Source organism: Ascaphus truei, chromosome 3 (genome assembly GCF_040206685.1).
Source record: "Ascaphus truei isolate aAscTru1 chromosome 3, aAscTru1.hap1, whole genome shotgun sequence".
NCBI classification, from domain to species: domain Eukaryota; kingdom Metazoa; phylum Chordata; class Amphibia; order Anura; family Ascaphidae; genus Ascaphus; species Ascaphus truei.
This window is the reverse complement of record NC_134485.1, coordinates 356,959,755-356,972,762: the sequence shown is the minus strand read 5'-3', so window position 1 is coordinate 356,972,762 and position 13,008 is coordinate 356,959,755. Positions and strand designations below refer to the sequence as shown.

At 37.8% G+C, this 13,008-nt stretch overlaps 1 protein-coding gene across 1 annotated transcript in view; it reads right to left on the bottom strand.

Annotated features, from left to right (window-relative positions):
* Positions 1 to 1,237: 1,237 nt before the first annotated feature.
* Positions 1,238 to 13,008, bottom strand: part of FOXO1 (forkhead box O1) — a 44,305-nt gene continuing 32,534 nt past the window's right edge. The window contains exons 2-3 of the mRNA XM_075592025.1: positions 5,266 to 6,606; positions 1,238 to 4,765 (exon numbers count right to left, since the gene is read on the bottom strand). Coding sequence (XP_075448140.1) covers positions 5,278 to 6,606 — 1,329 coding nt within the window. The 3' untranslated portion in view covers positions 1,238 to 4,765; positions 5,266 to 5,277. The remainder of the gene's footprint in view (positions 4,766 to 5,265; positions 6,607 to 13,008) is intronic.

Below are 13,008 nucleotides of genomic sequence, written 5' to 3'. Positions count from 1 at the left end.
AGATGCAAATATTAGCACCCAGACCAATTACATTTTGGTACACTAATCCCTTGTGGCACGGTATCAAAAGCCTTTGCAAAACAGATTGTATTGAAAAGCTATATTCCGCATACTCAATAAAAAATAAATAAATAAATGAATTAAATTACTTTGGCATCACCTATCCTTCATGACAGTTTTATTACCATTTAATTATCCAAATCTGAACATTATTCCTGAATAAACCTGCATACTATATATAGGTCAATCTTATAGGTCTGTATTCCAGGGATCCCCTTTACACCAGTCTTGTGGTACTGAACCTGAGGATCTAGAATTGTTTGGCTATGACAGAGCCGAGAGAACATGGTTGTATTGCACCAACAGTCCAAAGGTGCTTTATTTACCCAGATTTCGGTTTCAAGTCGCCTATAAACTTCTTCCTGCATAATCAAACGTTAATTCATGACTTACTTCTGCTGCCCTTGACCCGAACTCCATGACCCATAGCCATTTATTTCCTAGTTCCTATTTTTGTTTTCTGTTTAGTCCAGTATTTCTTGCTTGCCCTTGCCGGATGTTAACCAGTCATCTTGGGGAAAACGGTTCTGATGGAAATGGAATCAAATGTGTTCTAGCATTGGTAGCAGATGTGCAATATTAATCAACTTAGATGGCTCCTGCAATGCTCAGACAAGGTATAGTAGATGTAATCACACAAGAAAGGGCGCAGTCACCTGAATTGACAGCAGCAGTTTCCACAGTGATGAGTAACAACCTTTGTTTTAAAATTGTGCCTGTAACATCTTTAATACAACTGATTGTGCAATAGTGTTTTCTTTTCAGCCACATGAAAAAGAAGTCCGTTTGAATAGGTCTGTAGAAAGCAAAAAAGGCTTTAGCTACTGTGTCATTAAATTGTCACAAATTACATCTTGGAGCAGGAGTGGCCAACTCTCTAGTCTTCAAGAACTACCAATAGGGCAGGTTTTCAGGATATCCCTGCTTCAGCAGAGGTGGCTCAGTGGCTCAGTCTTCGGCAAAGCCACTTGCTCTGAAGCAGGATATTCTGAAAACCTTACCCGTTGGTGGCCGTTGAAGACTGGCGTCGGCCACACCTGCTTGTGAGCTTAACCCTTTGACTAGCTTGGGCATCATTTAAATTGCATATATAAAAAATAACAGATCTCAATACCAATTTATAAAAGCATGCACATGTTCAATAAAATAATTTCACAAAAACAAACAGAGGACAATGTGATTTGTAGCACAATTTATATACAATTATGGCTTCATACAACAGATTGTTCTTGTGTCTGTAAATATATCAGGCACTTGTCTGCAGATATTAAATCATGACTTGTTAATAAAGTAATGAAACATCAAATTGCTGCTACACCACTTACAAAAGAGCACCTAGCAGTTTTTACATGCGACCATTGGCAATATTGCTGATTTATTGTATAGTCTGAAAAAAGAATGCAAGTTAAGCCAAAAAAAGTGACTATTTCTTTTAGTTTGCTTTCTTGTTAGCTTCTAAGTAATTAACAAATAAAAACAAGATTAAAATCAGTCATAAATTAAGGAATTTATCCGTTTGATAACGAAAACATGAATTGAAATCAGTGACAAAAACGTACTGATAACATTTCCAGTGGTTTAACAAGTGCAAATGTTATATACAATTTTAAAATTGGTCCAATCCTTAGCTTCCACTTCTTGAGGAAGGCCATGTTAAATTTGAAGCTGATAAGCAGATAAACCGTTGCTTTAAAAAAAAAAACAAAAAAAAAACAGCAGTGCCACCTACTCAGTCACTATTACATGGTTGGGCGTCAGTGATGCTTCTTGGCCATCGGACCTGCACGGTTCAATGTCCTGTCTCCAAAACACCATGGCCCAGATCCACAAAACTGTGCTAAGCTTTAGCACGCCTTTGTTTCCCACTCATTTGAATGAGAGAAGAGGTGCCAAAGCTTATTAGATGGGCAAGTGCAGATGTGATCCAAACAAGAGGCAGGCTGTAATTCTAGGTGACTGCATCAGATACACATGAACAATGCATCAGAGCACATCAATCCCTATGAACTTCAGACAGGCCGACTATTTTGGCTATGTAGAAAAAATGTCCAAGTAGGTAGCGCTGTTGCATTAAACACGGACAGCTATTACAGTTTTAGTTCACCAAAAGCAGAAACCTCAATAACTGCACCTACAGTATAAGCCTAAATAAACATTTGATATAGTAATATAATTAAAACAATACATTTCCATTTAAAATTCTCAATGTCCTAGAATACAACATACTTTAAACAGCACTAAACAATGGGAATAAAATCAAAACTAGGCTGCATAGATAAAATCTGCACATTTAACAATGGAACAGTTTACAATATTTTTGACAACGTTTAAAAGAAGACGTTTTCTTTGCTGGAGATCACATAATGTTCACATTAAAATGAAGCAAGCGCAAGACATATGTTATAAATATCTTAATTGAGGAGGGATTGGAAACTACCAGCACGCACACAAGCAAGAGGTGACCTTGAAAGGAAAAGTTGAAATTAAATAGTCTCCAATCCAAATGTCAGAAAGGTGTAAAGGCCAGTGTGGCACTGAAAAGACCAACAGCAATGTCACTATGCAGTTGTACTGAAGATTGAAGGGGAAACATACAGTCATGCAACTTCTCCAAAATGTTTACATGAAAAACACAGCCAATATTGCATCTGTGCCATTACATTTCAGACATTAATCAGTATTCTAAGTGATTTGTTGTATCTTCAATATAAAAAAAATTGGAATATTTTGCTGAGGGACCGATTTATTTTACTTGCCATAAAAGTTAGTCAAGGTACTGTAAATATCCAAACACTGTGCTGCTACATATACTTACATACTATACATACACAGTAAGCTCGTTGAGCTACGCTAGATAAGACAGCTACAAAGACAAAAAAAAAATACTGATTTAAGCAGAAATGTTATCTTTCACAAAAATACCAGAATGGGAGTCTAAGTGAAAAGTAAAGAGGTGTGTGTATGTGTATGTGTGTGTAAGGGGGAGTGACAAATGTATCTCTCTACACTAGGTAACTGGAGAAATGGAGAAATATATAATTTATTATAAAATAGTATTTATAGGTTTAATTTTGAACCAGATAAGAGGTACTGGTGTTCCAAAGGCAACTTTAATAAATGATTTCAAATGGATGTTTCCACAAGTTATAAAGAGGCTAAATCTAAAAGCTTTCTAAAAGGTATCTACTGTAGATGGTAGACAAGAACTTAAATATAATATTGAAATGTAAACTGGGTGTTTATTTATTTTTTACTTGAAATTAGCATTTAAGACACATTGTGGGATCTCCAGAAAATAAATACAACATTAAGCATCATACAAGCAATCATAAAAGTATATAAAACACTTTACGGTATTCATAGTATTATAGAAAGCTTGTGAAAAAAGGCAAACATTATGGTCAGGAATTTCCTAAGCAGGCAATGCAAAAATGTCTCTATACGTTACTTTTAAGGCAAAAATGAAGAAGTGTTTACTTCTTATTTACAGAATTTCCTCCATTTTCCTTTAAGAATATTGTAAAGCACCCAAATCCAGTAATGTACCAACAACTATTATGTAAAAATCTGGTACAAAGCCAATGACAAACTGAACACCGAGTGTCTCTGTGCTATTCTGGGATTCAGATTTCTGTAATGATGCTGGTTGATTTCAATAAAACATTTATACTGACAATAATTTGCATAAAAACAAAATTATATATTTATATATATTAAAAAATTATAACTTGTTTTTTTTTTTTTTTTTACAAGATTTTATCTATTTGTATATGTAACTATGGTTGATTCTTTGCAGGCAGTTAAACTTTTATTGGATCAACATAAAAACAAATGTCATGCTGTGCTTGAGTTTTGAAGACCATAAAGGTTCCATGTACAGGTGTTTCATGGTGGTCCAATAAAAGTGCAGGGAATCCTACTTTTCTCCAGGACCAACACACTCTCTGCACTCTCAGTATATGTCACATTATTTAACATACTACCGACCCCAACACAACTATGGTAATTATACATTGTGAAAGGTAGACCCATTAGGTTTTATAATCTCGTGTGTAGCACCACCCATGGATAATTTTTTATGTTGGTCCAATAACAGGTAGAAACCCAATAGACTGGAAACGTAAATAAATTACAATGCTGACCAATGTACATTAGGCAGTTTCCAAAGTAGCATTACTCAATGTCACTCAGTCACTGTTTTACAACACCTTATTAGCCCATTTAGTGCTAGAGGGGCCGCTGTGTTGGGGATTTTTTTGCAATATGTTGCAGGCACATCTTGCACTGTAGACATGAAAGTATTTTTAGAAATAAAAAAAAGTTTTTAACCCCTTTGTTGAATAACCGGTCTAACCGGTCTAAACCCCACTGCAATCACCTACAGCAATGAAGCAGCTACACACATTACATCATTATGTGTTAGAGTCTTTGCTGTTCAATCTGTACAAAAACACCTAAACAGCAGATTATGCAGGCTCATCAACGATTATGTCTTCTAGTTAGTTTGGCACTTCATAGTAATCAGAGGTCCAAGAGCAGCACATAACCTGCATACGCTGGGCAAATATCCATTAAAGAAAGCTCATTCTGCCAAGTATGAAAAATATGAACAATTTTGTCCACAAATAAAAAAAAACTGAAGGAAACAGAGCATCTTTGGACTTTTCTTTCCTCTGTTCTCCAATGCGGCTCTTCTGAAGAACATCTAAATGTAAAAGAATAAATCAGATCAGTTTTTGTTTATGACCGATTGAATTGTACAGCTGCACAGACAGGTAACTTATTTCAGAATGCACCCCTTTATCCATACTTACAGTATATTGATCTAGAGGAAGGAAAACAAAAAACCCAATGCTCATAAGGGTAAAAATAAACTCCTTCCCGACTAAGAATTTGCCATCAGATTACTCCATGGATTAACATCCTTCCCATCCCAATTGCATACAAAGTTCTGAAACTACATTGTACATTTAAAGTGGCAATTCTATTTCAACCATAAGACATTGTCAGCAACTTATCTCCAAAATGCTAACAGAATTGAAAAAGGGTTGATTGCTAAAAAATACAAAATCAGCTAAAGGACTTTTGCAGTGGCAAAAAAAGGCTTATTTTTTATTTTATAGTGACCAGAATAGGTTGTTTTAAATCAAGGATATTAAGGAAATTGATTCCATACAAATAACTTTGTACACATAGAAGACATACCATTTTCACTCATTATCCAGATACCCAGCTCTGTGTGGTGGTTGTTACACTGTGAGGAAAGCTTTGGTTAGGTAATACACTATCAAAGTTAAAATCCGTTTCCCCATCCATGAGGTCATTCCGAATGATTGACTCAACATCACAGTCCAAATGTTCAATCAGCATATCGTCTAAATCACTAGGCAGCTTCTCCTGGTGAAAAGACACAAAACCAACTCTTCCATAGCCATTACAGCTATTAATAGGATAAGGACTCATGCTTGCCATTTGAATGGGTTGAGTCATAGGCACTTGTAATGAACTTTTCACTGTAGATAAGCGGTTAATGCCCAGAACTGAACTGTGTGTCATGGTACCCGCTGTATGGGGCAAGGCACGTCCATTGATTGAAGTTTGCTGGTTATGTGGCTGATGTGAGTGGGAAAGTGTGCTCATTTTGTTGTGGGATGGCTGGTTGCCATATGTTGACATTACTGAATTGGATACCATCAATGCATTTTGACCCAGCACTCTGCTGCCAACTTGCGAAACAGCATCTACTGGTGTCAAAATATCATTATGTGGTGGTGAATCTGAAGTAAGCAACTCCTTTAGAAGTCCAGCTGGACAAGTATATGGGCCAATAGCTCTGTAACCTGGTTTACTGTCTTGAACAGTTTGCATAGGCATCTGTGACATAGCACTCATGCTAGCTTGGCCATAAGTATATTTTCTGTATTCAGGATTGGGTAACCCCATACTCGAGTTTGGTGATGTAAATAAATAACTGGTTTGCTGCATCATTGAGGCAGGCGAGGATTGTGTTGAAACGGTCAATGAGGTGTTGGGTGATAAGAGGTTCAGGTTATCCAAAAGATTCTCCATATTTTCAGAATTACGCATTTCTGAAAGGCTTGGCAAAGTAGAAGCCAGTTTTGCTGTAGACGGAGGATACACCAGTGTATGTACATCTCCATCCCCAAGATCATCCTGTTCTGGCATTATTGGAGAAAGTCTCCCACTGATTGTACTAGCATTGGAACTTGTTCTAGGTCGAAATGTGCTCCATGCTTCAAAGTCATCATTGCTGTGTGAGCTGGGACTCCCAGGCCATTTTGAGAACTGTGAGCCAGGGCTATCTCCACTCCCATCCTGGTTTGACTGGAGAGAGGCTTTTTTCTTTGCAGCTCTTCCTCGGCTTTTGGCAAATTTGCTGTTGTCCATAGAAGCTGCTCTTCTTCTAGGGGATTTACCGCTTTTTCCTCCTTCTGGGTTGAGAATCCACCATGAACTTTTACCAGTTCCTTCATTTTGTACTCTCACAAATTTACTGTGAAGCGATAGGTTGTGTCGAATAGAATTCTGAAAAGAGAATACAAATATTACAATGCAATTCATTTAATGACCTCTCAAATGACAGAGTATAACATACATTAAATATTACCGCTTTATTATTACCAATACAACAAATAAAATCATACTTGGATAATGGACACACACACGAAAATAAGGTCAGCTCTGGAGTCCAAATGTAGTAAATAGGCCCACATACACATCACCCACATCTTAATACATCTACTACTGATTTAACAAAGATTAAGTATGACAAGGAGCACTTTGATTTAAATATCTGGCATTCCATACATTTTAACCAAACTTTGTGGATTTGTACTAGTTCTTAAAATGTTCCTGTAAACTGTTGAGAATAGATCATTTTATAGATTCAAGCCTTGCCACCATGCAGACAATGTCATATAATAATGCTATTCCAGACCTACTATACTATTTAAATCTCCAGAGAGACAGGCAAGTAAATTCTCTACTTAAAGCAACAACAAATAAAGAGCCATTATATACACAAGTAGCGAATTTGGATGGCTGTATCAAAAAGGCATTGTGGGTCTGGAGTGGAGTGTCACATGTACAAATCCCATTTTACACCCCAAGCTAGGATGGTCCAAGCCAACAGGCCAAGCTCTGTGGGCAATACATACCAAAGCAGGTTGCCTTCATGAATAGGTAAATTAGAGAAAACTTAAAAATCAAGACTTTTAGTAATTTGAGGACTGCGCTTTGACCATCTGGCCCAAGTAAATGAATGAATCCTGAAGCACAGGAGCTTGTATTCAACCGCAATCCATTAGAACCAGTTAGAAAGTTTATTGTGTATTTAAGAATGCATCCTGCACCTCTCGTATGATTTTGTTACTAGGCTTTGTTGACACTTCAGTGTTTATATGTCGTAATCAAAATACAACCAGGCAGAATGATCCTACAGGCAGTCCTTGTTTTACAACGAATGGCTTATACAACGCTATGCAATGCATACCTATGTTCATTTTTACAACGCCAAAATGGCTTATCCAACGCTCTTACAACGCTTTGCAAAGTTGTTTATGTGTATATAATATATATTATATAATATTATATTATACTATATAATAAATTATTATATTATATATTATGTTACATAATACAGTATATACACTATATAAATTTATGTGTGTGCTGCGTATCTTATTGCCTGCATAAAATATTTGGTGTATTTTAGTGCTAAAAATGCCTTCAGGAACGGAACCTTTCATTTAAACAATGTTCCTATAGGAAAACGTGTTTCGCTTTAAGAAGTTTCGTTATCCAACGCCATTATGAGCAACGCCTTGTGTCGGATAACCGAGGACTGCCTGTACACTGCAACCTGCAAAAAACATTCTCTGTATTGTTCCATAACGGGGATTTGCTACATGTTTTCAGCAATTCGCTATTCCTCGGTCATCAAAAATATCTTTACTAGTATTATTGTAGCAAGGACATCTGAGGTCACAACAAGTAGAGATGCTGAATCCCTAGCCAAAGATATATTAAAAAAAAAAAAAAAGTTTCATAACAGGAAAAAAGTCTGCCTGGCTAGTTATTCAAATTCCTGTTTTTCACACAGCCAGCAGGACATTAAAACATCCAATGGTTTACTAAATTGGAAAATATGTCTGAGGTAAGTCTTGTATAAATATGCATGGATGTTGATGTGGGTCTACAAATCTTCGCCATCAGAAACATGGAGATAATGAAAGTGGGGGTCTTTACAAGGAACATTGCAACTTCAACTATAGGTTACCTACTTCAAAACATGCATTTGCCATTCGTTCCATCAAATCAATACATGATATATTCAGATGGTGTGATTGCAAAGAGAGCAAATGTCTGAAACAGAAATATCCTTTTGAAAAACAAATATTTTAGGAAGAGTTGGAATGTTATTAGGTTGTTTTTGAAGCCAGATAGGCAATGTTGATGGCTAGTAATAGATATATCATGAGGCTGGAAAACATTTCAGATTTTCCAAACTCAATCTTGCATGGAGATTCAGTACGATGATGATCTAAAATACAATGCACTAGAATTGGGAAAACAAAAAATTGTGATTGAGTGATGAATTAATGCTGATATTGTAACAGTTACATAGTAGATGAGATTGAAAAGAACAAAAAAAACAAAGATATGTCCGTTAAGTTCAACCTATGCTAAATTTAAACGACAGATTCGTATCATATATTTGTATTTTCGGCATTTTAATACTTAGGAAGGCAAACAAAAACCCTCAGTGAAACATCCAATGACATCTCATAAGGGGAAACAAATTCCTTCCCGATTCCAAATAATGCCAAATCAAATTTCTCCCTGGATCAACATCCTTCCCATGTTTACTTATTTGGTATATCCCTGTATACACACACACACACACACACACACACAAAATGTATTTATCTATATAACTTTTTTGAAGGCATCTATTATATCTACCATCAGTCTCCATGGGTAATGAATTCCACATTTAACTGCCTTTACTGTAAATAACCCTTTCCTTTGTTGAAGGTGAATCTTCTTCCCTCCAAACTGAAAAAAAAAAGGGATGACCCCATGTCATTTATACTGCCCTTAGAATAGTTCTTTGAAAGCTCCTTGTATGGACCATAAATTTATGTGTAAACAAATGTAATTTAGCTAGCCTCATGTCAGATTTTGCATCCCCTTTATTCATTTGGTGGCTCTCCTCTGCACTTTTTCTAGTTCCATAATCTAATTTTTATGGAGTGAAGTCCACACATGTACTTCATATACTCACGGTGATCTTACTATTGCTTTATACAGTGGTATAATTATGTTTACGTCCCCTCCATCCCTTTTAATGCAAGATAAGATGTTATTAGCCTTTGCAGCTACTGCATGACATTGAGCACCATCGCTATGGAATGGGACATTTGGCCGCGGCTATTTCGCCGTGACCAAATGGCCCCCGGTGCTGAGATGCAACTCACCGCTGCAATCCCCGCTGCTTCTAAGGCAAGTTATATTTTTGTTTAGGGTAGGGGGTTAATTTAAGGGTTTAAGTGGTTGCAGGGTAAGGGGTTGCAGGGTAAAGCACTTACATTACTGGCGAAGCGGCCAGCAGCGGCAGCGGGTGAGCCTTTGCTCTCTATGCCAACCTCAAGGTCATTAATAAAGGAGTTATAAAGCATACCTTTTTTTAAATATAGGCACCATGTCTGCTTTCCGCCAATCTTGTGTTACTGAGCCTTTTGAAATAGAGTCCTTGAATATCAACTGCAATGGTTTGACTAGAACTGAACTTGACATACATCCAAGAGTTATTAAGGAGCAATCTGGGAAGGTGCTTTATTTATTTAAATTTTGTCAAGCCGCCTATGCACTTCTTCCTCAGTTAACCAATTGTTCGTTAATCTAGGAGGTTGTGGCTTTCTACTGTGGTACTATTTTTGCAATTGATGTTTCCCTGATAGAGGCAAATGTATTTAATACCTGTACTTTTTCCTTGTCTCCAATAATTTGTCTGCCCATCTCGCACCAAAAGGGTCAGGTGTCACACCATGATCTGCGTTAACTACCATTAAGTTTAATGCAATACTCAATATCAGCACTTATCCATAAGGCTTAAGCACTAAAGGCCAAATTTACCAAGTGTGCAATTCCATAGCCTTCCAGCCCATTCACTTCAATGAGCCAAAAGAGGTCTTCCACCAAAAGAAGGAGTCTTGGTGATGCCAAGTAAATAAGGCCCTATAAGTTTTATTTTGGAGCAGCATTTTTACGCAAAGTGTCATTAAACTTCGGGGGAGAAAGGTACAGTGAGACAAGTCTGATCTTTAGGGGAACTCAAAAGTAGACAAAACCGTGTTCTTGAAAATGTAAAATGTAGAGATTAGTCAATTTAGGATTCAGGATGTGTAGTCTGGGTCCCATGGCCATATGTACACAACTCACTCACCAAATGAGGTTCTACAGTACAGGACACATTTTAAATGACTTATGAGAGGGGCGGTAAGTGTTTAAATGTGTTATTTTGAATATCTGTTATAATTCATGTAGCCCATGTTGCAAAATCACACATTGAGCAAGAAATAGAATTTTCTTTCATTAGTGTTACAATATTTTTCACCAGAAACCTGACCAGACCGGACTAGAACTTTTAATTTATTGAAATACGAGTTGACAAGCCAATTTTTTTTTTTTTTTAATTATAAAATACTAAGGTTTGTAGGAATTAGCTTGCAAAAGTCATTTATGTAAGCTCCACCTGGACTGTGATCCCAATTAAGAACCCGGATGGAACCAGAATGTCCAATTAATGATTAAAATCAACCCTGCAGCTTCACAAGTAACCTTATGTGTTCAAGTCTTATGAAACAATACGAAAATAAAAAATGTGCAATTAAATAAACTCTGCTCAAAATGTGAAAAACATCTGTTAATAAACTAGGGTTGTTAATATATAAGAAACATAAATCGCCCACCATGCAGCATACTAAATGTCACTCAAGCTTTTACAGGTCATTCAAAAACCTTTAAAAAAAAAAAAAAAAAAACCACTATACTTTTGTAGCACTGCTTCCCCCACCCTATGGGTGATATGGCAGCTACTGAGTGTTTGGTGCTTTACCTATGGCTCACAGGAGGCCTGAACCTCCGCTGCTGGGAGCCTGGGGTGTGCCTGATCCATCTGGTGACAGCGCCTCCACCTGTGCGGGTTCCTAACTATGTTGGATAACCCCGTCACAGGACCCAATGCAAGAATACACACAATGGTATAGATAACAGTTTACTACATGCAGATAATAGGAATAACAATGGAACACCCAAACCAAATAGGCCACGCACCGCCATAACCCCACAGTGCCCTCCAACACAACATCTACACCCTGATGGGATAATCCCTCAAAGTATTGAGGTGCCCCATGGCACTCAACCACCCTGGTGTCCACAAGAGTAGATACACCCAATGTGTGCGACAGCGCTGCCCACAACTAAAGTGTGATTTGTTAGTGCACTTGGTGATGTACCGATACCAGCCAGGTGCTCCAGCACCTCGGTTCCCCGCTTACCGCTGCACAGCGGGGGAACCCTCGGTGCATGCGGGCAGTCAGGCAAGGCGACCGGGTCGCCGGTGGCTCCCTGCGCAGGGAGTCGCCATCTTGAATATGCGCTCGCATGCGCAATGAGCTCCAAGATGCAGCGGCCATTAGGAGAAGGCTTTGTGCAGGCTCAGAGCAGGAAACAGGCTCTGGCACACCTTTTTGAGCCCTGCCCTCTCTAGCAGTGCACCAATTGTATCTAGTGACTGCCTGGCCACATGATCTTCCCCACAGAACTTTGCATCGTTGGTTCTCTTCTGCTGCACTGACAGCCATTTAGTGAATCTCTGAACCAAATCTTTGCCGATCAATCACAGGAGAACGGATCGATTGACAACTTAGCTAATTATTATACATATATATATATATATTTTTTTTTTAAATGGCAGCTTGGCCTGCAGCTTTAAACAGATTGTTTACTGAATGATAGAAGCACTAGATCAAGCACTTCAGAGGAGAATCGAGGCAAGAAAAAGGGGGGAGAGGATTTTTGCAAGCATTTAACATGGAAATGCAATAATGTATACAATGTAATTGGGGAGAGAAAAAAAAGCCATGTGTAGATTTTAAAATGAAAGCATTATTCTTTGCAGGGATGAGTACAATTAATGTATTTGTCTCAAAGTAGGTCCAATAGAGAGGGCCGCTTTTAATCTCAGCATGCTCATATGCCCCTGGGATTGTTCTCAGAACAGCACATCACTGTTCAGGCAATTGATCTCTTGCAGCTCTGAGACTAGCAACAGTGAACTAAAATGGGACAGGCGTGGATTTGTCAGGAATGGTATCAGGGTCATGTGATCACCATAATGATTTTGTGGCAGACAATTTTTACCACAGATAAAGGGTTACACATTTTCAGACAAGCTCCAAGAGCATTTTACTAGCAAATGTCTTCAGCCCTACCGTTGCAGAGTAAAATAGGCAAATTAATCAATTTTCTTAAAATAGGTCTTAGAAGTATATAGAAACAGTTTTAAAGAGAGATTACTATTCATTACAGTATCATTACCGTTTATGTAGGCCGTCTAAACAAAGGCAATCGTCAATTTTCAAGTATCCACAACAGAGATTACTATTGAAATAGGGCTGTTCTGGATTAAGCTGCTAAATTGGCTGGAGTGCTTAGTGTGCGTCTGGACTGGGCTTGGAAGAATTATGCTCAGGAATGTGTGAAGACCAGGAAGAGACGTCAATGAATAGAGCCTTCAGCCTGCAAAGCTAAAGTCAGCAGTGACAAAGTTAGCCCTTTCAGTGCAGGAGGTAATAGGAACCCATTGGCTTGCACTGCATTGCTGGAACCTGTAGAACCCAAGGTATAAAAAACAAAAAAAAA